Consider the following 23,849-nt stretch of genomic DNA (forward strand, 5'->3'; position numbering starts at 1 on the left):
TAGGTTAAAATACATTTTTATTAAATGTTAGAATAAATTTATACACAATTCACAAATTCTTTACAAAGAATTGCCAATCTTTTTCCAATTTTGTAGTAGTCTCTACACATTCAGAAATTCTGCTGTTAAACAGGATTTATAAAATATTTCTTTCAGAAAGCATCACAATGCTAATTTTAGGCAAATAATGTTTTAAAACTGAAGTCTTTGCATGGAGGTGAGCTCAAACACCCTTATTCTTTATTGCAGTGATGAAATAATGAGAAAAATAAACATTAAACTGACTTACTAAGAAAACAATGAATAAGTAATTCTGAAAACTTCTCAAATTCTCCTAAAAATTTTTATTACTTTCAGAAGCAATACTATTGCAAGGTATCAACAACCACACTATGTACCCAAATAAAATGAATGTCAGAAATAAAAATACTGTCACAAAGCAGCACCCCTTATTGGAAGATGTACTGAAGAAGTCTTATTACACTGAAATTTTATGGCACAGATCATAAACTCAGAGTCTCTTCACACATAATAACAATTCATCCATTTTGAAATGAGTAACTTCTCCTTTGTAGTGTTGCTAGTATAAAAAAAGGTACAAGTTCAAAATATGCTGGCAACATACAAAAGTGGCCAATAGTTTTGGTCTTTGAGAGTACACCCTGCAGTTTAACAAAGACTGGCTTTGAATCTTCCATTCAAAAGCACACTTCTCTTCCAAAAAGATGACTGCCCAACTGATGCCATCCCAGAGAGCAGATATCCCAACCACCAACTTGAAATGGCTGAACAAAGAAAACTAACCAATTACTTCAAAGATGGGAAGCAAAATCAATGTCAAGGTATTTAAAATCATAAGAAATTTTAAAATTCAATTTTTGAAAAATTTCCCCTGAGCTTTGGCTGCTTTTTATATACAGTCTCTAGTAACAGATGCATTCCATCGTTCCAAGTTGTACTTATAAACGCTATAATTCTTGGTGCTAAAAATAGGTAAGTTATGTCTTGAACAGCAAAGTGGTAGCAATTACATTTCATGGAAATCTTTGGTGAGATGCAGTCCTGCAGAAGCCTCCTTTGTTTCCCTCCTCATAATGTGCCTAGAATCTTCAAGTTATCTTCAGAGGAGAAACCACAAGACCATAATGAAGGACAAGCAGACCATCCTGAAAACGGGAGAAAAAAAGACGATTTTGCAGTTCTTTCAAACCAGTAATGAAAATGATCAAGTCAAAGCTGGCTTACTTTTTTTAATAATCTAACACTAAGGTGAAATTCTTTAATTTAAAGAAAATAAGTGGACCATATAGTTTCTTATTCACCAAACACTCCTTGTGAATGTGCTTTTTTTTTTTTTTGAGACAGAGTCTCACTCTGTTGCCCAGGCTGGAGTGCAGTGGTGCAATCTCGGCTCACTGCAACCTCTGCCTCCCAGGTTCAAGCAATTCTCCTGCCTCAGCCTCCCAAGTAGCTGGGATTACAGGCACCCGCCACCATACTCAGCTAATTTTTGTACGTATGTATCATATGCATGTATGTATGTATACATTTATTTATTTTTTGAGTCGGAATCTTGCTCTGTTGCCAAGGCTGGAGTGCCGTGGTGCGATCTCTGCTCACTGCAGCCTATGCCTCCCAGGTTCAAGCGATTCTCCTGCCTCAGCCTACCGAGTAGCTGCAATTACAGGTGCGTGCTACCAGGCCCAGCTAATTTTTGTATTTTTAGTAGAGACAGGGTTTTGCCATGTTGGCCAGGCTGGTCTTGAACTCCTAATCTCAGATGATCCTCCTGCCTCAGCCTCCCACAGTGCTGGGATTAGAGGCATGAGCCAGAACACCTGGCCCGACACCCAGCCCCACTTTTTTTTTTTTTTTGAAGACAGGGTCTTGCTGTGTTGCCCAGGCTGGAGTTCAGTGGCCAAATCTGGACTCACTGCAGCCTTGACCACCTGGGCTCAAGCGATCCTCCCACCTCAGCCTTATGAATAGCTGGGACAATAGACACGCACCACCACCAGACTCATTTTTGTATTTTTTGTAGGAGACAGAGTTTCACCGTATTGCATAGGCTGGGCTCAAACAATCTGCCTGTCTCAGACTCCCAAAGTGCTGGGATTACAAGCATGAGCCATCTAGACCAGCTTGTCAATGTGTCTTTTTAATGACTCTCAGGAGCCAATTCTGAAACTATCATGTAGCCATAAACACAAACTAGAGTGCAATGGCGCGATCATAGCTCACTGTAGCCTCAATCTCCCAGGCTCAAGTGATCCTCCAACCTCAGCTTCGCAACTAGCTGGGACCACACACACGCATGTGCCACCATGCCTGGCTACTTAAAAAATTTTTTTTTCCCAGTATAAACGAGGTCTTGCTATGTAACCCAGGCTGGTCTCAAACTCTTGAGCTTCAAGCAATACCCCCATCTTGGCTTCCCAAAGTGTGGGATTACAGGTGTGAGGCACGCATCCAGCCCAGACTTTTTTTTTTTTTTGAAACGCAGCCTGGCTCTGTCACCAGGCTGGAGTGCAATGGTGCAATCTTGGCTCACTGCAACCTCCGCCTCCCGGGTTCAAGCGATTCTCCTGCCTCAGCCTCTTGACCAGCTGGGACGACAGAGGCCCGCCATCACGCCTGGCTAATTTTTGTAATTTTAGTAGAGACGGGGTTTCACCATGTTGGCCAGGCTGGTCCCGAACTCCTGACCTCAGGTGATCTGCCCACCTCAGCCTTCCAAAGTGCTGGGATTACAAGTGTGACCCGCTGCACCCGGCCCTAGATTTCTTAATAGACTATTTAAGCATTAGATTCTCCTAAAAAAGACTCAACTACTACAACGCATCGCAGATCTGTTCATTTCCACATAAATGCAGCTCACCATATAATAATTGCTAAAGCTCTGAAACACTTACTCATTTAATGAAAGCCTAAAATATATATGTTTTACTTCTGCCTTAAAGAATGCCCTCAGCTAGATGCAGTGGCTCATGCCTGTAATCCCAACACTTTGAGAGTCCGAGGTGGGCAGGTCACTTGAGACTGGGAGTTCAAGACCAGCCTGGGCAACATGGTGAAACCCCCCCTCTCTACTTATATAATTTAAAAAAAAAAAAAAAGGAAAAAGAATTTTTTAAAAGAGTAAAGAATGCCCTCAGGGCAGTTAGGCAACTTAACCCCCATACTATATGATTCCAGATGCTATGTGTCCAAGTCTTTTTATCTACTTTTTGTGGCGTTCTATCTCCTTTCTTGATACCATATCTTAATTCTTTGGCTCTCACCAAGGCTGCATCCAGCAAGCAATCCACCTTTTTTTTTTTTTGAGATGGAGTTTCGCTCTCTTGCCCAGGTTGGAGTGCAATGGTGCCATCTCGGCTCACTGCAATCTCCGCCTCCCGGGTTCAAGCGATTCTCCTGCCTCAGCCTCCTGAGTAGCTGGGATTACAGGCAGGCGTCAACACCCACCGCTAATTTTTGTATTTTGAGTAGAGATGGGGTTTCTCCATGTTGGTCAGGCTGGTCTTGAACTTGCGACCTCAGGTGATCCGCCCGCCTTGGCCTCCCAAAGTGCTGGAATTATAGGTGTGAGCCACAACGCCTGGCCGCAATCCACCTTTTTAAGGGACTATTTCTAATTTCCTGCAGACTGGATAACTAGCTAAAAGGAAAGGTCATTGGGAAATGTGCCACAGACCTGAACTGAGCAACACAGAGAAGGGGCTGCAGCTCATATATCCTGTATTTCCAGTGCTGCTCTGGCTATTACTCTCTTTCGCTTCTTTGCTAAGCTTTTCCATGGCTCCACTTCCTCACTCCTCAACTCACTGCAATCTGGTTTGTGTTCCTGGCAATTACAGTAAAAACTCACCAGAATTCTAGAAAAAGGTTCACAAATTCAAGTGCCCACAAGGCCCAGGCCAGTAACATAAATGAATACATAAGTTAGGTATGTGAAGTCAATAGGGAATGTTGAAGACCAGTGGTAAACCAGAGAGAGCAGATGTCTATCTAAAGAAATTTAAACTCAAGGCCAGGTGCAGGGGCTCATGCCTATAATCCTAGCACTTTGGGAGGCCAAGGCAGATGGATCACCTGAGCCCAGGAGTTCAAGACCACACTGGGCAACATAGTGAGACCCCGTTTCTACAAAAAATACAAAAATTAGCCAGGTGTGGTGGCACATGTCTATATTTCCAGCTACTCAAGAGACTGAGGTGGGAGGATCACTTGAGCCTGGGAGGCAAAGGTTGCAGTGAGCCAAGATCATGCCACTGCATTCCAGCCTGGGTGACAGAGCCAGACCCTGTCTCAAAAACAAAAAAAAATAAAAATAAAAAAAATAAAAAAATTTAAACACAAGGCCAGGTGTGGTGGCTCATGGCTCATGCCTGTAATCCCAGCACTTTGAAAGGCTGAGGTTGGAGTATCACTTGAGCTCAGGAGTTCAAGACCAGCCTGGGCAACAAAGTGAGACCCCCATTTCTACGAAAAATAAAAAAATTAGCCAGTAGCACACCTCTGGTAACCAGCCACACGGGAGGCTTAGGCAGGAGGATTGCTTGAGCCCAGGAGGTTGAGGCTACAGTGAACCATATTCATGCCACTGCACTCCAACCTGGGCAACACGGCAAGACCACACAGCAAGACCCTGTCTCAAAAAAAAAGAAAGTTTGTTTATTTCATTCATTTATTATTTTGAGACAGGGTCTTGCTCTGTCGCACAGGCTGGCATGAATGATCAGAGCTCGCAACAGCCCTGAACTCCCAGGCTTAAGTGATCTTCTCACCTTAGTCTCCCAAGTAGCTGGGACTACAGGTGCATGCCACCATGCCCTGCCAGTTTTGGTATTTTTTGTAGAGACAGGGTTTCAGCATGTTGCCCAGGCTGGTCTCAAACTCCTGGGCTCAAGTGACCCTCCCGCCTCGGCCTCCCAGAATACGGGGATTACAGGTGTGAGACATCATGCCTAACCTGAGTACATTTTATGATGCTTGCACAATCATTAAATTGCCTAACAATGCATTTCTCAGAACATATCCCTATTGTTAAGTGACGCATAACTGCATATATATTTGCAGACTTAATGACTATGGTTTATTGTGGAAATCTTTATTGAATTTTTAAAAATAAAATTAATTAAAAATGTTCTTTTTGGCCAGGCATGCTGGCTGACGCCTGGAATCCCAGCAGTTTGGGAGGCTGAGGCGAGCAGATCACTTGAGGTCAGGAGTTCAAGACCGGCCTGGATGTCTAGGCAGAAGCCTGCTGTAGTGGCAGAGCCCTCACAGAGAACCTCTACTAGGGCAGTGCGGAGGGGAAAAGTGGGGTTGGAGCCCCCACATAGGGTCTCCACTGGGGAACTGCCCAGTGGTGCTGTGAGAAGAGGGCCACTGTCCTCCAGATCCCAGAATGGTAGATCCACTGAGAGCTTGTACCCTGAGTTTGAAAATGCCATAGGCACTCAACACCAGCTCGTGAGAGAAGCCATGGGGGCCAAACCCTGCAAGGTCACAGAGGTGGAGCTGCTCAAGGCCTTGGGAACCCACCCTTGCACCAGTGTACCATGGATGTAGGGCAGGGAGACAAAGGAGATTTTAGAGCTTTTTTTTTTTTCTGAGACAGAGTCTTGCTCTGTTGCCCAGGCTGGAGTGCAGTGGTGTGATCTCTGCTCACTGCAACCTCTGCCTCCCAGGTTCAAGCAATTCTCCTACCTCAGCCTCCCAAGTAGCTGGGATTACAGTAGTGCACCACCATGCCTGGCTAATTTTGAGCTTTAAGATTTAATAAGAGCCAGGCATGGTGGATCGCGCCTGTAATCCCAGCACTTTGGAAAGCTGAGGCAGAAAGATTGCCTGAGCCCAGGGGTTTGAGACCAGCCGGGGCAACATGGTAAAACCCCATCTCTACAAAAAAATACAAAAATTAGCCAGGTTTGGTGGTGTGCACCTGCAGTCCCACCAAGCTGGGAGGCTGAGGTGGGAGAATCACTTGAGCCTGGGAGGCAGAGTTTGCAGTGAGCCTATCACACTACTGCACTCTAACCTGAGTGACAGAGAGAGAGACTCCATCTCAAAAAATAAATAAATAAATAAAAATAAAAAAATTAATGGCTGCTGTTCTGTGTTTCAGACTTACATGGGGACATATAGCCTCATTCTTTTGGCCAATTTCTCCCTTTTGGAATGAGAGTTATTTGCCCAATGTTTATACCCCCATTGTATCTTGGAAGTAACTAACTTGTTTTTGATTTGACAGGCTCATAGGCAGAAGGGACTAGCCTTGTCTCAGATGAGACTATGGAATTTTGAGTTAATGCTGAAAATGAGTTAAGACTTTGGGGGACTATTGGGAAATCATGATTATCTTTTGAAATGTGAGGACATGAGATTTGGTGGGGGGGGGGGGCATGATTTGGGTGGAATGATATGGTTTGGATCTGTGTCCCCACCAAATCTCATGTTGAATTGTAATCCCCAATGTTGGAGGTGGGGCCTGGTGGGAGGTGATTGGATCACGGGGTTGGATTTCTCATGAATGGTTTAACACAATTTCCCTTTGGTACTGTCCTCACGAAAGTGAATAAGGTCTTGTGTGATATGGTTGTTTAAAAGTGTGTAGCACTTCCCTCCTTATTCTCTCTCTTCTGGTTCCTATCATGTTTTTGCCTTCAGCCATGATTGGAAGCTAAGCTGCTATGATTCCTGTACAGCCTGCAGAACTGTGAGACAATTAAATCTGTTTTATTTGTAAATCACCCAGTCTCAGGTATTTCTTTATAGCAATGTGAGAATGGACTAATACAGTATGTGAATTACATCTTAACAAAACTGCTATTTTAAGAAACAGAGTTCAGGCATGGTGGCTCACACCTATAATCCCAGCACTTTGGGAGGCTGAGATGGCTGATTGCTTGATCTCAGGAGTTCAAAACCAGCCTGGGCAACATGGCAAAACCCCATCTCTACAAAAAAATTTAAAAAAATAGCCAGATGTGGTGGTGCACATCTGTAACGTCTGTTGTCCCAGCTACTTGGGAGGCTGAGGTGGAAAGAGATCAATTGAGCCCCCCAGGTTGAGACTACACTGAGCCATGATTGTGCCACTGCATTCCATGCATTCTAGGCTGGGCAACAGAGTGAGACCTTGTCTTTCTTTTTTTTTTTTTTGAGACAGAGTTTTGCTGTTGTTGCCTAGGCTGGAGTGCAATGGTGTGATTTCAGCTCATTGAAACCTCTCTGCCTCCCAGGTTCAGGCAATTCCCTGCCTCAGCCTCCCGAGTAGCTGGGATTACAGGCGCCCGCCACCATGCCAGGCTAATTTTTTGTATTTTTAGTAGAGATGGGGTTTCACCATGTTAGCCAGGCTGGTCTTGAACTCCTGACCTCAGGTGATCCCCCCACCTCGGCCTCTCAAAGTGCTGGGATTACAGGCGTGAGCCACCACACCTGGCCCAACCATGTCTTAAAAAAAAAAAAAGAAAGAAAGAAAAGAGAAAACTAATCCCCAGTGACAAAATCATAACAATGGTTGCCTTGGTGCTAGGGAGAAGAATTAACTGGGAAGGAGCATGAGAGAACTCTCTGGGAGTGACAGAAAGGTTCTGTATGTGAAGGAGGGGTTTGAGTTAAACAAATAGGTATTTGTTGAAACTCATGCATTTCATTATATGTCAATTAAAATATATCATATGTACATTATGCACATATAACTATGCATATGTGTATATTTTCTGCTTCTTCCAAGGAATTGTATAATTTGCATTAAGAAAATAATTCTTGGGAACAGATTGTGAGGACAAGAAAAAAAGATAATTCTTATAATATTCACATCTTCTTTTGAGCAGTTGTTCCATTGAGACAAAGGAACATAGGCAATTATACCAAAAAAAAAAATTATATTTCTTTTCTTTCTCTTTTTTTGAAAAAGGGTCTTACTCTGTCACCCAGGCTGGAGTGCAGTGGTGTGATCATGGATCACTGCAACCTCAACCTCTTGGGTCAATCAATCTTCTCCCTCCTCAGCCTTCTAAGTAGTTGGGACTATAGACATGTGCCACCACACCTGGTTAATTTTTGTATTTCGTAGAGATGGGGTTTCATCACGTTGTCTAAGCTGGTCTTGAAGTGTTGGACTCAAACAATCCCTCTGCCTCAGCCTCCCCAGGTAACTGGGACCACAGGTATGCACAACCATGTCTGCTAATTTTTCTATCCTTTGTAAAGATGGGACTCGCTATACTGCCCAGGCGAGTCTTGGAACTCCTGGGGTCAAATGATCCTCCCATCTTGGCCCCACAAAATGTTGGGATTATAGGAGCAAGCCACTATGTCTGGCCAAGAATCACTTTTCTTTTCTTTTTGAAACCGAGTCTTGCTCTGCCATCCAGGCTGATGTGCAGTAGTGCGATCTTGGCTCACCGCAAACTCTGCCTCCCGGGTTCAAGCGATTCTCCTGCCTCAGCCTCCCGAGTAGCTGGGATTACAGGCATGAGCCACCTCCGCACCTAGCCGCATTTCTTGTCTTTAATAAGAGATATTTACCATATGTTTTCTATACTTAAGATACACAAAATGTTTGTCCTTGTGTTATAATCACCCACAACATTTAATACAACAAACCAATCACATAACCTAGAAACAGTGCATCACACCACACAGCCCTAAGAGGGAGCAGAAACCTGGATTTACCCAATAGGCCATGACTGTCAGCCAGGTGTGGTGGCTCATGCCTGTAATCCCAGCACTTTGGGAGGCTGAGGTGGGCAGATCACTTGAGGCCAAGAGTTTGAGATTAGCCTCGCCAACATGGTGAAACCTCATCTGTATTAAAAATACAAAAATTAGCTGGTGTGGTGGGACACCTATAGTCCCAGCTACTTGGCAGGCTGAGGTACTAGAATCACTTGACCCCAGGAGGAGGAGGTGCAGTGAGCCGAAATCACGCCACTGCACTCCAGCCTGGTGACAGAGCAAGACTCTGTCTCCAAAAAAAAAAAAAAAAAGTCACGGTTGGGCACGGTGGCTCACGCCTGTAATCCCAGCACTTTGGGAGGCTGACGCAGGCAGATCAGGAGGTCAGGAGATTGAGACCATCCTGGCTAACACAGTGAAACCCCGTCTCTATTAAAAATACAAAAAATTAGCCAGGCGTGGTGGCAGGCACCTATAGTCCCAGCTACCTGGGAGGCTGAGGCAGGAGAATCCCTTGAACCCGGGAGGCAGAGGTTGTAGTGAGCTGAGATCGCACCACTGCACTCCAGCCTGTTGACAGAGCAAGACTCCGTCTCAAAAAAAAAAAAAAAAAAAAAAGTCACAACTGTCTAATTTACACAAGTAAGGGCTACAGGACCAATGATCACCAGCTGCCCAAGTACCAAAAAATTATGCTTCTGAAATCTCTTGATGTTGATTCTGGCACCAAGAGCAAACGATGCCCTATGTGTGCCACTCACAGCAGAAGCCCTTTTTTCCCCAAGAATTATATTTCTAGCAAACAAAAATTTGTTTGAGAGTTCATCAAATCTTCATTAGTACTTCATAAGCTTCTCAGAGTCATATAGCGCTTAAAACAATTTTCATGGCCGGGCGCAGTGGCTCACACCTGTAATCCCAGCACTTTGGGAGGCCCAGGTGGGTGGATCACCTGAGGTCGGGAGTTAGAGACCAGCCTGACCAACACAGAGAAACCCTGTCTCTACTAAAAACACAAAATTAGTTGGGCGTGGTGGCGCATGCCTGTAAACCCAGCTACTCGGGAGGCTAAGGCAGGAGAATTGTTTGAATCCAGGAGGCAGGGGTTGCAGTGAGCCAAGATCACACCATTTCTCTCCAGGCTGGGCGACAAGAGCAAAACTCTGTCTCAAAAAAAAACAAAAACAAAAACAATTTTCCACTATAGATTCAGAAATACATTAGAATATGTGGTCCTATTTTCTCTTCATTAAACTTGTAGATCCTATCTTGGTTTTTATTGTTTTGACTAAGAGACTTCACATTATATTCCCACTCACATTATAGGTTAATTAAAACATCAAAATAGTTACCTTGAGTTCTTATCTACTGTATAAGAAAAGCTATGTGAATCTCTAAAGCAGGGGTGTCCAATCTTTTGGCTTCCCTGGGCCACACTGGAAGAACTGTCTTTGGCCAACATAAAATATGCTAACACAGGCTGGGCAGAGGGGCTCACCCCTGTAATCCCAGCCCTTTGGGAGGCCAAGGTGGGCGGATCACTTGAGGTCAGGAGTTTGAGACAAGTCTGGCTAACATGGTGAAACCCTGTTTCGACTAAAAATACAAAAATCAGCCGGGTATGGTGGCGCATGCCTATAATCCCAGCTAATAGGGAGGCTGAGGCAGGAGAACTGCTTGAACCTGGGAGGCAGAGGCTGCAGTGAGCTGAGATAGTGCCACTGCACTCCAGCCTGGGCAACAGATCAAGACCTTGTCTCAAAAAAATGAATAAATAAAAATACAATCTACCAGTACGAACAGTAGCTGATAGAAAAAAAAAAAATCTCATCACGTTTTAAGAAAGTTTATGAATTTGTGTTGGGCCCCATTCGCAGCTATCCTGGGCCACATGTGGCCTGAGGGCCACAGGTTGGACAAACTTGGCTCTAAAGCCTAATAAGTACTTGCAAGTTTTTCTTGAAATGTCCTTCTGGATGCACTGGCCTAGAAGCCTTCAAAATTGTATTATAGCACTGGACAGGCAGAAAAAAACAAGGCTTTTAGAATCAGACTGCCTAGAGTCTGAGCCCTGTCTCACCCACTGACTGTAGGAAGTTATATGTCCTTACTGTATCTCAGTTTCCTTTATCTTTAAAATGGGAAATAAAAAACTGCCTGCTTTCTTAGAATAATTATGAAGAATAAATAAGCTAATCTACATAAATTACTTAGAACAGTACCTGACACACAGCAAGAATTTGATAAATATTAAATATAATTATTATTTATAGTGTAGGTAATTTTAAGAGTATTGTAGAATATTTATGAAAACTTACTGATAACATGGATAACTTTCACTAAGTAACTTATCTGTTAGACATGGGTATGTCTATAACCTACCTGCATTGCTGCATCACCTATTGCACGTCGGATTTCCCTTAGAGTTTGATACTGCTCCAACAGGTGATCACCACAGATTATATCTACCTATGGACATGAAGAGAGTATTAGATTGATTTCTTGCTTCAAAATACCATCTGAAGAAATGAGGAAAACAAATCAACATAAATTGTTTCCAAACTAGATTTTGTAATTTTATTTTAGACTGATCAAACGCTCTTGAAAAGAGAGTTTTAGAAACTTTTTACAGAAGTAAATAAGGTAACATGGGAAGAGCATTAGAGGATACAGCAGGACAACAGCACAGTATAATTGATATTCAAAATGATTTCCCTGAATCTCAAAGAAATTAAGTCATTTTAGACTTTAATTAAGAAATTCATTTTGACATTAATTAAGAAATTAAGTCAAATTAGATGTATTCAACATCAGGTAGCAAAGGAAAGTATATCTTTTTAAATATCTGTGATAAAAATCATTAAGGCCAGGAGCAGTGGCTCATGCCTGTAATCCCAGCACTTTGGGAGGCAGAGGCGGGCAGATCACCTGAGGTCAGGAGTTCCAGACCAGCCTGGCCAACATGGCGAAACCCTGTCTCTACTAAAAATGCAAAAACTAACCAGGCATGGTGGTAATCATGGTGCCTGTAATCCCAGCTACTTGGGAGGCTGAGGCAAGAGAATCACTCGACCCCAGGAGGTGGAGGTTGCAATGAGCCGAGATCAAGCCATTGCATTCCAGCCTGGGCCACAGAGCGAGACTCTGTCATTAAAAAAAAAAAAAAAAAAAAAAAAAAAAATCATTAAAAGGTATTAATGCTTAAAAAGGCAATCATCCATTATTTGAAAAAATTCTCTTAGGAGGAATATCTCATTTTCTAACAATGCCACATAAATCATAGTACAACACTGACTTGAAGTTCACACTAAGGAAACTGTTTTGTAGATGGAACAATTTCAACAAGGTCTTTTCAGCCCTTTGGTAATTGCAAAGCTCCAAGATATATCTTTTTTTTCCCCCCAGACAGGGTGTCACTCTGTCACTCAGGCTGGAGTGCAGTGGCCCAATCATAGCTCACTGCAGCCTCAAACTCCTAGGCTGAGGCAATCCTCCCACCTTAGCAACCCAAGTAGCTGGGACTAGAGGTGTGCACCACCACATCTGGCAAATTGTGTGTTTTTTTGTTCGTTTTTTGAGATGGAGTCTCGCTCTGTCGCCCAGGCTGGAGTGCAGTGGCACAATCTCGGCTCACTGCAAGCTTCGCCTCCTGGGTTCACGCCATTCCCCTGCCTCAGCCTCCCGAATAGCTGGAACTACAGGCACCCACCACCATGCCCAGCTTATTTTTTGTATTTTTAGTAGAGATGGGGTTTCAGCGTGTTAGCCAGGATGGTCTAGATCTCCTGACCTGATGATCCGCCCACCTCAGCCTCCCAAAATGCTGGGATTACAGGCGTGAGCCACCGTGCCCGGCCAATTGTGTGGTTTTCTTTTTTCAATTTTTGTAGAGACAGGGTCTCGGTATATTGCCCAGGCTGGTCTCAAACTCCTAGTCGTAAGTGATCCTCCTGCCTTGGCCTCCCAAAACACAGGTGTGAGCCAGTGTGCTCCGGCCAATATACTGACTTTTATATAGAATTCTCTAGAGAGAATATTGTTGTATATATACATTTTATTAAGACTCTACTATACTTACTTGCTAAGATAGAAATGCAAATCTTTAATCTTTCACTGAGTACTACTTCCTATTACCTTAAAATGGGGATAGAGCCTCAACAGCTTATATGTGTGTGTGTGTGTGTGTATATATACATATAGAGAGAGAGAGAGAGAGAGAGAGTGAGAGAGATATATATATCTCACTTAACTGGCTCCATCTCCTAGCATTACTATTTAGATTATGGTATGAAATTTCTCCTTGTCTTCCATACCAGAATGTCACCTCTGCTTCCTCTTTCTCCTTTTCCTTTCTTCTTACATGCAATCAATTACAAAGTCCTATTGCTTCTTTCTTCCTATCTCTTGAATTCATATCATACCTTTCAACTACTGCCCATAGGCTTAAACCACTAAAACTACCTCCTAGCCAGACTTCTTATCTTCAATATTGTTTACTCCAAAAAATTCTATACACTGTCAACATGTTAAACTCTAAAAACTTTTAGCATGGTTGGGAAAGAACAGTAATAGCAGCTGCATTTAAATAAGCAGCCACTATGTACAATAAGTTACATATGTATTTGACATGTGTTATCTAATCCTCATATTCCTATGAATTAGGTAACTACAATTCTGATTTTACAGATAGGGAAACTAAGAAGTAAAGACATTAAACTTTCCTGAGATCACAAAGCTAGTAAATAGCAAAGTTCAGATATAAACCCAGGTCTGTCCAAGATCTAATTTTCTCCAAAGCCTAAATGCCATCTCAGGGGTCAGCAAACCGTTTCTGCAAAGGGCCAAATAATAAATACCTCAGGCTTTGTGGGCCATAGCATCTCTGTTATATCTCTTCAATTCAGCTGTTATAGCACAAAAGCAGCCACGGTGTGGCTGTGCTTTCAATTCATTTTGCAAATACCACTCTGTCAATTTAAAAGCTAGTAACTCTAAAATCCAAAAGTTGTTACTAATCTGAGATTATATAGAATTATGAGATAGAACCCGGGTTGGCATACTCAAGGGCCAAATCTAGCCTGTCACCTGTTTTTAGAGTGGTATTTCCAAAGTGACTTGAAAGTAATGATATGAGATCTTGCACAGAGAACTTAGATCCATAAAAAGTTAAAGAATTTGGTACCATCATTGTTTTATTAATTTTATTTTATTTTATTATTTTTTTTTAGACAAGAGTCTCACTCTGTCGCCCAGGCTGGAGTGCAGTGGCGCAATCTCAGCACACTGCAACCCCTGCCTCTCAGGTTGAAGTGATTCTCATGCCTCACCCTCCCAAGTAGCTGGGATTACAAGGGCACGCCACCACACTCGGCTAATTTTTGTATTTTTAGTGGAGATGGGATTTCCCCATGTTGGCCAGCCTGGTCTCAAACTCCTAACCTTAGGTGATCCGCCCACCTCAGGCTCCCAAAGTGCTGGGATTACAGGCATGAGCCAAATCACCGGGCCTATGTTTCATTAAATATTTAGCAATCCAAAAACTATCACTCTTAGTGGGCTTTATACCACGTGGTATACATTCACGGTATTATTACTATATTTTCAACTTTGAATTTTTACAGATCTTTAAATTTTTTGTAAAAAGCTTTACAAAAATCTTTAAAAAATAATTCACTGTAACAAATTCAGAAAACACAGAGGTGCTGGGTACTGTGGCTCTCATCTATAATCTTAGCTGCTTGGGAAGCTGAGGCAGGAGGACTGCTTGAGTTTGAGGTAGTGAGATATGATCGTACCGCTCCACCCCAAGCCTGGGCAACAAAACGAACCTCATCTCAAAAAAAATAAATAAATAAAAAGACAGGTATATAGTAACAAACTTAAAAAAAATTGTAGAAAGTAGAATGATAAATCCTCACTTCAATCCTAGCCCCTAGAGGGGGGTCAGTTTCTTTTTTCTGTTTTTTTTGAGACAGAGTTTCGCTCTTGTTGTCCAGGCTGGAGGGCAATGACGCAACCTTGGCTTACTGCAAACTCTGCCTCTCCTGGGTTCAAGCAATTCTCCTGCCTCAGCCTCCCAAGTAGCTGGGATTATAGGCATGCATCACCACGCATGGCTAATTTTGTATTTTTAGTAGACATGGGGTTTCTCATCTTGGTCAGACTGGTCTCGAACTCCCGAACTCAGGCGATCCGCCCACTTCAGCCTCCCAAAGTGCTGGGATTACAGGCATGAGCCACCGCACCCAGCTGGGGTTGGTCAGTTTCTAAGAGTTTGATGTGTATGGTCCTAGAACACTATGTGTGCATGTGGGTTTTTCTGTTATTCATTTTTTGCTTTAAAAAAAATGGGATCAACTGGGTGCGGTGGCTCACGCCTGTAATCCCAGCACTTTGGGAGGCCGAGACGGGCAGATCACCTGAGGTCAGGAGTTCGAGACCAGCTTGGCCAACATGGCAAAACCCTGTCTCTACAAAAAATACAAAAATAAGCTGGGTGTGGTGGCAGACACCTGTAATCCCAGCTACTCAGGAAGCTGAGGCAGGAGGATCGCTCAAACCTGGGAGTCAGAAGTTGTAGTGAACCGAGATCGCGCCACTGCACTCTAGCCTGGGTAACAGAGGGAGACTCCATCTCAAAAAAAAAAAAAAAAAGAAAAAAGTCCGGGTGCGGTGGCGCACACCTGTAATCCTAGCACTTTGGGAGGCCGAGGCAGGCAGATCACAAGGTCAGCAGTTCAAGACCAGCCTGGCCAAGGTGGTAAAACCCTGTCTCTACTAAAAATACAAAAAAATTAGCCGGGCATGGTGGTGGTTGCCTGTAATCCCAGCTACTCAGGAGGCTGAGGCAGAGAATGGCTTGAACCTGGGAGGCAGAGGCTGCAGTGAGCTGAGATGGCACCACTGCACTCCAGCCTGGGCGACAGAGCGAGACTCTGCCTGAAAAAAAAAAAAGAAAAAAGAAAAAAAAAGTTGGTTTTGTTGGCACTCGCTGTCTAACAACTACCAAATTGCAGTTAGAAAACTTTTCATATTAGTGTAGGAAACTTTTTGCAGGCCTAGTTCCTCGATAGCCAAAGGCCAGCTTTGTAAGCAGGCCCTTCTAACGACAGCAGCCTCAAGGCTGATACGTTAACTCTTTTGTGCATAATATCTTACCCTCTGGAGTATCAAGAAGAGATAACAAAAATATTTTTGAATCTCAGAGCAGAAATCAGACCATGAAAGTAGTCTTATTAAAAGGAGAAAAAGTCCTCATCTTTTAAAAAGCAAGATCATGCTAGAGCTTCCAAGTTAAGATTTTTCAATCAGTGTGCTTTGATAAGCCACACTGGCTCATTCCTTTGATCATACATACTCTTCTTTTCGAGATGGAGTCTCACTCTGCTGCCCAGGCTGGAATGCAGTGGTGGGATCTCGGCTCACTGCCACCTCCGCCTCCTGGGTTCAAGCGATTCTCCTGCCTCAGCCTCCTAAGTAGCTGAGACTACAGGCGTACCACCATGCCCAGCTAACTTTTTTTTTGTATTTTTAGTAGAGACGGGGTTTCACCATGTTGGCCAGGATGGTCTCGATCTCTTGACCTTGTGATGCGCCCGCCTCGGCCTCCCAAAGTGCTGGGATTACAAGCGTGAGCCACCGGACCTGGCCATACATACTCTTCTTTGCTACTAAGTTCTTTTTTTCTGTGTCTGGCAAATTCCTATCTGTTCTTCAAACCCATTCCTGAGTTAAATCATTCACTTTTGTGTTATCTCCACTGTTGCATTCATTACATCCTATTGTTAGTTAGTTGTTTACTTATATATCTTTCCTACAAAATTCTGAGTCCCCTGATGGCATGAATTTTGCCTCATCTTTGTACTCCTAAGGTCAAATACATAGACCCTCAATTTAGTAACAATATATAATAAATGGTATGGAAACATCATATATTAGTCCTTAAAAAATTATTTGGAAACTAAATTTAATAGAAGGCTTAATATCATACACCAAATAAGTAATAACAATAACCTAACTTTTTTGATATGGAGTCTTGCTCTGTCGCCAGGCTGTAGTGCAGTGGTGCGATCTCGGCTCACCGCAACCTCCGCCTCCTGGATTCATGTGATTCTCCTGCCTCATCTTCCCGAGTAGCTGGGACTATACAGGTGCATACCACCATGCCCAGCTAATTTTTGTATTTTTAGTAGAGATGGGGTTTCACCATGTGGGCCAGGATGGTCTCCATCTCTTGACCTCGTGATCCGCCCGCCTCAGCCTCCCAAAATGCTGAGATTACAGGTATGAGCCACCATGCCTGGCCAGCCTAACTTTTAAGATGGAATTAGTTATGGCAGGATTAACAAAATCAAATATCACATCTTATAGAAGAATTTTTAGTGATCAATGTGAGGTGTATGTTCTAAATTTCATCTCATAAAAGCAAAATAAGGTCTGAATATCAAACAAAGCAAAATACAATAAGACATCAAAGAGTAAATACCACTAAATCAACCACAGTAACCCTGAGACACTGGAGTCTCTATGAGAAAGAAACATATTTGGATAATTATTGATCTCTAAATTTTAAATGAACTTAAATCTTTCTTAAGAACACATGATGGCCAGGCGTGGTGGCTCACACTTGTAATCCCAGCACTTTGGGAGGCCGAGGTGGGCAGACTGCCTGAGGTTGGGAGTTCAAGACCAGCCTGGCCAACATGGAGAAACTCTGTCTCTACTAAAAAAACTAGAAAATTAGCCAGGCATGGTGGCGCATGCCTGTAATCCCAGCTACTCAGGAGGCTGAGGCAGGATAATCGCTTGAACCCAGGAGGCGGAGGTTGCGGTGAGCCGACATCGCACCATTGCACTCCATCCTGGGCAAAAACAGTGAAACTCTGTCTCAAAAAAAAAAAAGATCTGTATTTTTTAAACTTTTGGAATTGTCTTGTTTTTAAAATTTGATCTGCCACAAATAACTTTAAAGTTTAACAGTCCCGTGGGAATTACTCGTTCCTGTTAGTAAATAACCACAAATGAAGGTCACATATCTGTAAACCATGCACACATTTCCCACCTGGGACTAACTGGTTCAAAGAAAGTCAGCAGAGCAGGCTAAGTGACTGCAGGACACCAAGAATTGTAGTCTGATGACTAGCAAACCAGCTCAATGTTTTGTTCATATTAGAAGTAACTCTTAATTACTTACTCTACCTTAAATTTAGGCCTCAACAATTTTAGTCCCCAATTAATGGATCTGTATATTTGATAATTCTAACATTTTGGTTAAATAATAATTTATGAACATTACAAGCTATACAGTAGCTGAGTGGCAGAATATTTATTTAGAGAGCCAAGAGCTGACAAAGAAAATTAAAGGTTGAAACAAATTTTATATCTTTCTTTTTGAGACAGGGTCTCATCATGCACTGCCGCCTTGACCTCCCAAGCTTAGGTGATCCTCCTACCTCAGGCTCCAGAGTAGCTGGGATTACAGGTATGAGCCTTTATATCATTTTACTTCAAAATGCTAAAAGCCTTAAATTCTATGATGTAAGCAAAAAAGAAACCCACATTTTTAGGTAACAAAATCAACTTAGAAGAGAAATACTGTACAAGATGGTGACTATATGTAATAATTTATTGTAGGCTGGGCGCGGTGGCTCATGCCTGTAATCCCAGCACTTTGGGAGGCCAAGGTGGGCGGATCACGAGGTCAGGAGATCGAGATCATCCTGGCTAAATGGTGAAACCCTGTCTCTACTAAAAATACAAAAAATTAGCCAGGCGTGGTGGTGGGTGCCTGTAGTCACAGCTACTCAGGAGGCTGAGGCAGGAGAATGGCATGAACCCGGGAGGCGGAGCTTGCAGTGAGCCGAGATCGCGCCACTGTACTCCAGCCTGGGTGACAGAGACTCCGTCTCAAAAACAAAGAAACAAACAATAATAATAATAATAATATATTGTAATTGCTGAATAGAAATTTCAAGTGTTTTCACCACAAAAAATGTGAGGTAATGGTATGTTAATTAGCTCAATTTTGCCATCCCACAATGTATACATATTTCAAAACGTCATGTTGTATACAATAAATAGATATTATTTATTTCATTTCACTTTTTTTTTTTTTTTTTGAGACAGAGTCTCACTCTGTCACCCAGACTGGAGTGCAGTGGCATGGTCTCAGCTCACTGCAACCTCCGCTTCCTAGGTTCAAGGGATCCTCCCACCTCAGCTTCCCAAGTAGCTGGGACTATAGGCATGTGCCACCACGCCCGGCTAATGTTTGTATTTTTACTAGGGATAGGGTTACACCATGTTGGCCAGGCTAGTCTTGAACTCCTGACCTCAGGTGATCCACCCACCTCGGCCTCTGAAAGTGCTGGGATTACAGGGTGAGCCACCTTGCCTGGCCTTCACTTCACTTATTTTTATTTTTTTTGAGACAGTGTATTGCTGTCGCTCAGGCTCAGTGCAGTGGTGCAATCATGGATCACTGTAGCCTGGATCTCCCAGGCTCAACCCACCTCAGCCTCCCTAGGAGCTAGGACTACTAGGATTACAAGTGTGCGCTTAATTTTGTGTGCGGCTAATTTTGGTATTTTTTGTAGAGCTGGGGTTTCGCTATGTTGCCCAGGCTGGTCTCGAACTCCTGGGCTCAAGCTATCCATCCACTTTGGCCTCCCAAAGTGCTGGGATTACAGGTGCAAGCCACCACGGCCAGCCCAAAATATTTTGTTTCTGTCAATTAAAAAAACAGGCTGGGCACAGTGGCTCATGCCTGTAATCCCAGTACTTTGGTAGGCTGAGGCAGGAGGATCACTTGAGGCCAGGAGTTTGAGACCAGCCTGGGCAAAATGATGAAACCCCATCTCTACTAAAAAATACAAACAGTTTAGCTGGGCATGGTGGCATGCACCTCTAATCCCAGCTACCTGGGAGGCTGAGGCAGGAGAATTGCTGGAACCCGGGAGGTAGAGACCGCAGTGAGTCAAGACTGTGCCACTGCACTCCAGCATGGGTGACAGAGCAAGACTCTGTATCACACACACACACAAAAGTCCAGCCTGGGCAACACAGTATGTTATCCTTGCCACCAAAAAAAAAACAAAAACCAACAAAAAAAAACCCCACAAAACACAAAACATACACACACACAGACACATAAATAGCCATAGAATAATCTATATTCTAGAGAGGGTCCTCCTGGGTATCACTTCTTTTTCTATAATAAGGGCAAGTCTTCTGCTTTTAGAAATAACAGGCTGTTATGGGATCACTCATAATTCTTAATCCAGGAGTCACTAACCAGCTTTGTCTCTAATGAAAACCTAAGAATAACCTCAAGTGTGCTGTGGCTACAAGGTAAAAATAAGTCATTTCTAGTTTTCAGCTGCCATGAGATATAACCAGGATATGTCAAGCCCAGTTAGAGAAGTCATATTTCACTGGATTTAGTATATATTTACTACCAGTAAATATCGGTACTAAAAACACTAGCTAACTTTCAGTCACTTTTTTTTTTGAGTTGGAGTTTTGCTGTTGTTGCCCAGGCTGGAGTGCAGTGGCGCCATCTCGGCTCACTGCAACCTCCACCTCCTGGGTTCAAGTGATTCTCCTGCCTCAGCCTCTCGAGTAGCTGGGATTACAAGCATGCGCCACCACGCCCGGCTGATTTTATATTTTTAGTAGAGATGGGGTTTACCATGTTGGTCAGACTGGTCTTGAACTCCTGACCTCAGGTGATCCACCTGCCTTGGCCTCCCAAAGTGTTGGGATTACAGGTGTGAGCCACCACGTCCGGCCCCTTTTCTTTTTTTTGATATGGAGTCTCCCTCTTGTCGCCCAGGTTGGAGTGCAGTGGCATGATCTTGACTCACTGCAATCTCCACCTCCCGGGTAATAGCGATTCTCTTGCCTCAGCCTCCTGAGTAGCCAGAACTACAGGTGTGCGCCACCATACCTGGCTAACTTTTGGTAGAGAAGGGGTTTCGCCACGTTGGCCAAACTGGTCTTGAACTCCTGACCTCAGGTGATCCACCTGCCTCGACCTCCCAAAGTGCTGGGATTACAGGCATGAGCCACTGCACATGGCCAGTCACTGTTTTAACATATCTATTAATTTAACTAACAATACAGTATTTTATTATTTTATTTTACTATTTTTTTGAGACAGATTATCACTCTGTCGCCCAGGCTGGAGTGCAATGGCATGATCTAGGCTAACTGCAACCTCCGTCTCCCAGGTTCATGCAATTCTCCAGCCTCAGCCTCCCGAGTAGCTGGGATTACAGGAGTGTGCCACCATGCCAAGCTATTTTTCATTTTTTAGTAGAGACAGGGTTTCACCGTGTTGGCCAGGCTGGTCTCAAACTCCTGACCTCAAATGATCCACCTGCCTTGGCCTCCCAAAGTACTGGGATTATATAGGTGAGTCACCGTGCCCAGCCACAATACACAGTATTTTAGATAAAAATTATTCTATAAAACTTAACACATGATGGAGAATAACAAAAAGGCTTTTTAAATTTGACTAATAAAAAAAAAAAAAGAAAAAGCAAAGCTATATAAATGTTCATTTTTACTAATTGGACCACATAACTAGAACTATGAGTATATTTTACTTTTATGTTCAATGATACATGAAGTTTGAGGTTTCCATCGTACAACAAGAAGAAAATATTATGGCTGGGCGCGGTGGCTCATGCCTGTAATCCCAGCACTTTGGGAGGCCGAGGCAGGAGGATCACGAGGTCAGGAGATGGAGGCCAGCCTGACCAACAACATGGTGAAACCCCGTCTCTACTAAAAATACAAAAATTAGCCAGGTGTGGTGGCACAGGCCTGTAATCCCAGCTACTCAGGAGCCTGAGGCAGGAGAATCACTTGAACCCGGGAGGCGGAGGTTGCAGTGAGCCGGGACTGCCCCACTGCACTCCAGCCTGGGCAACGGAGTGAGACTCCGCCTCAAAAAAAAAAAAAAACAAAAAAAACAAAAAAAAAGAAAATATTACATAGCTAGAACAGGAGATCTCTTTTAATCCATAAAAAAAACTAATAGGGTCAGCTGGGCATGGTGGCTCACGCCTGTAATCCCAGCACATTGGGAGGCCGAGGTAGGCGGATCACCTGAGGTCAGGAGTTCGAGACCAGCCAGACCAATATGGAGAAACCCCATCTCTACTAAAAATACAAAATTAGCCTGGTATGGTGGCACCTGCCTGTAATCCCAGCTACTCAGGAAGGCTGAGGCAGGAGAATCGCTTGAACCCGGGGGGCGGAGGTTGCAGAGAGCCGAGATCACGCCACTGCCCTCCAGCCTGGGCAACAGAGTGGGACTCAGTCTCAAAATAATAAATAAAATAAAATAAAATAACTAATAGGGTCCCTATTAGATAAAAATATTTCACTTCTCTAGGTGTCCTGAGCTTTGCTTGTTTTTTTGTTTGTTTTGTTTTGTTTTGAGACGGAGTCTGGCTCTGTCGTCCAGGCTGGAGTGCAGTAGCACAATCTTGGCTCACTGTAACCTCTGCCTGCCAGGTTCAAGCAATTCTCCTGCCTCAGCCTCCTGAGTAGCTGGGATTACAGGTGTGTGCCAACAGGTCCGGCTAATTTTTGTATTTTTTAGTAGAGATAGGGTTTCACCATGTTGGTCAGGCTGGAATTCCTGACCTCGTGATCCACCCACCTCAGCCTCCCAAAGTGCTGGGATTACAGGCATGAGCCACTGCGCCTGGCCGAGCTTGCTTGTTATACTTGAACAACTAATAAATGCAAGGATGTCCTATAAAGGAAGCGGATGATAAGCAATATTTTTCTCTACTACCAAAATGGAAAGAGCTGGAACTGAGGCCTCTTTAATATTTCTATCTTCAGCTTTTCTATGACACTAATAGATTGCCATCAGTGGCAGTAGGAAATGGATACTAGCCTGGCACAGTGGCTAACTCCTATAATCCTAGTGCTTTGGGAAGCTGAGGCAAGAGGATTACTTGAGGCCAGGAGTTTGAGACCGCCTGGACAACAGCAAGACCGCATCTCTTAAAAAAAAAAAAAAAAAAAAAATTAGCTGGGCATGGTGGCATGTGCCTCTAGTCCTAACTACTCAGGAGGCTGAGACAGGAGGGAGGACCACCCAAGCTCAGGAAAACCTCAAGGTTGTAGTGAGCCATGATCGTGTCAATGTACTTCAGCCTGGGCAACAGAAACAGACCCTGTCTCAAAAAAAGAAATGGACAGTAAATCAAATGTGATTAAAGCTGGAGGTGTGAATCACTATGTATCAATATTCAATTAGCATTAACAATGTCCAGGCGCGGTGGCTCATGCCTGTAATCCCAGCACTTTGGGAGGCCGAGGCGGGCGGATCACGAGGTCAGGAGATCGAGACCACAGTGAAACCCCTTCTCTACTAAAAATACAAAAAAAAAAATCAGCTGGGTGCAGTGGCAGGTGCCTGTAGTCCCAGCTACTCAGGAGGCTGACGCAGAAGAATGGCGTGAACCCGGGAGGCTGAGCTTGCAGTGAGCTGAGATCGTGCCACTGCACTCCAGCCTGGGCGACAGAGCAAGACTCTGTCTCAAAAAAAAAAAAAAAACCAATGTCTACAACATCATAAAACAAAAATAACAAAAATAATTGCATGAAATCCTACAGAGTTCCTTCTACAGTGTGCTAAAGGTAAGCTCACAACTTTACCTATTCTTTTACATATATGTACTGTACCTGACAAGCTGGATCAAGACCCATTTTTCTTCTGAGGAATTTTTCTACATGTCCAATAGTTGCTTCTCCTGAAACTCGAACAAACTTCTTTTCCAATGGCTACAAAAATAGACAGATAAAACTATTTTTAGGTTAAATATACCTGTACATGCATGACGTATGTGTATATATATGTAATGTGTAAACATTAAAGAAAATTTTATAGTGAAGATGATTCAATAGACTCTTCAAAAAACTTACTATGAAACAAATTAATACACATATCAGAGAAGAAAAATGGAAATTCTGCTTAGCTTTCCCTTTCTGAAAAGTATGTCAACAATTTTTCTAAATAGGCTTGCTGGTTTATTTTAATGTTTCATTGAAAAAACAAAACTCAGAGTAAAATTTATTCATTCATTTCAAGTACTGAACTTACACTTTAAAGACACAGAGAAAACACCCAATAC

General features: G+C 43.3%; 1 protein-coding gene and 1 non-coding gene across 3 annotated transcripts in view; both read right to left on the bottom strand.

Moving 5' to 3' along the window:
- The window catches only part of PCGF6 (polycomb group ring finger 6), a 47,993-nt gene continuing 24,144 nt past the window's right edge, over positions 1-23,849 (bottom strand). For both annotated transcript variants that reach the window (XM_034931416.3, XM_055093342.2), the window contains 3 exons: positions 23,401-23,499; positions 11,074-11,160; positions 1-1,166 (listed from right to left, as the gene is read on the bottom strand). In XM_034931416.3, coding sequence (XP_034787307.1) covers positions 1,110-1,166; positions 11,074-11,160; positions 23,401-23,499 — 243 coding nt within the window. In that variant the 3' untranslated portion in view covers positions 1-1,109. The remainder of the gene's footprint in view (positions 1,167-11,073; positions 11,161-23,400; positions 23,500-23,849) is intronic.
- LOC112438778 (U11 spliceosomal RNA) lies at positions 9,336-9,468 on the bottom strand. Its single transcript, XR_003027133.1, has one exon. It is a non-coding gene; the product is annotated as a U11 spliceosomal RNA (small nuclear RNA).

The sequence above is a fragment of the Pan paniscus genome, chromosome 8 (assembly GCF_029289425.2).
Source record: "Pan paniscus chromosome 8, NHGRI_mPanPan1-v2.0_pri, whole genome shotgun sequence".
In the NCBI taxonomy this organism is placed as follows: Eukaryota; Metazoa; Chordata; class Mammalia; order Primates; family Hominidae; genus Pan; species Pan paniscus.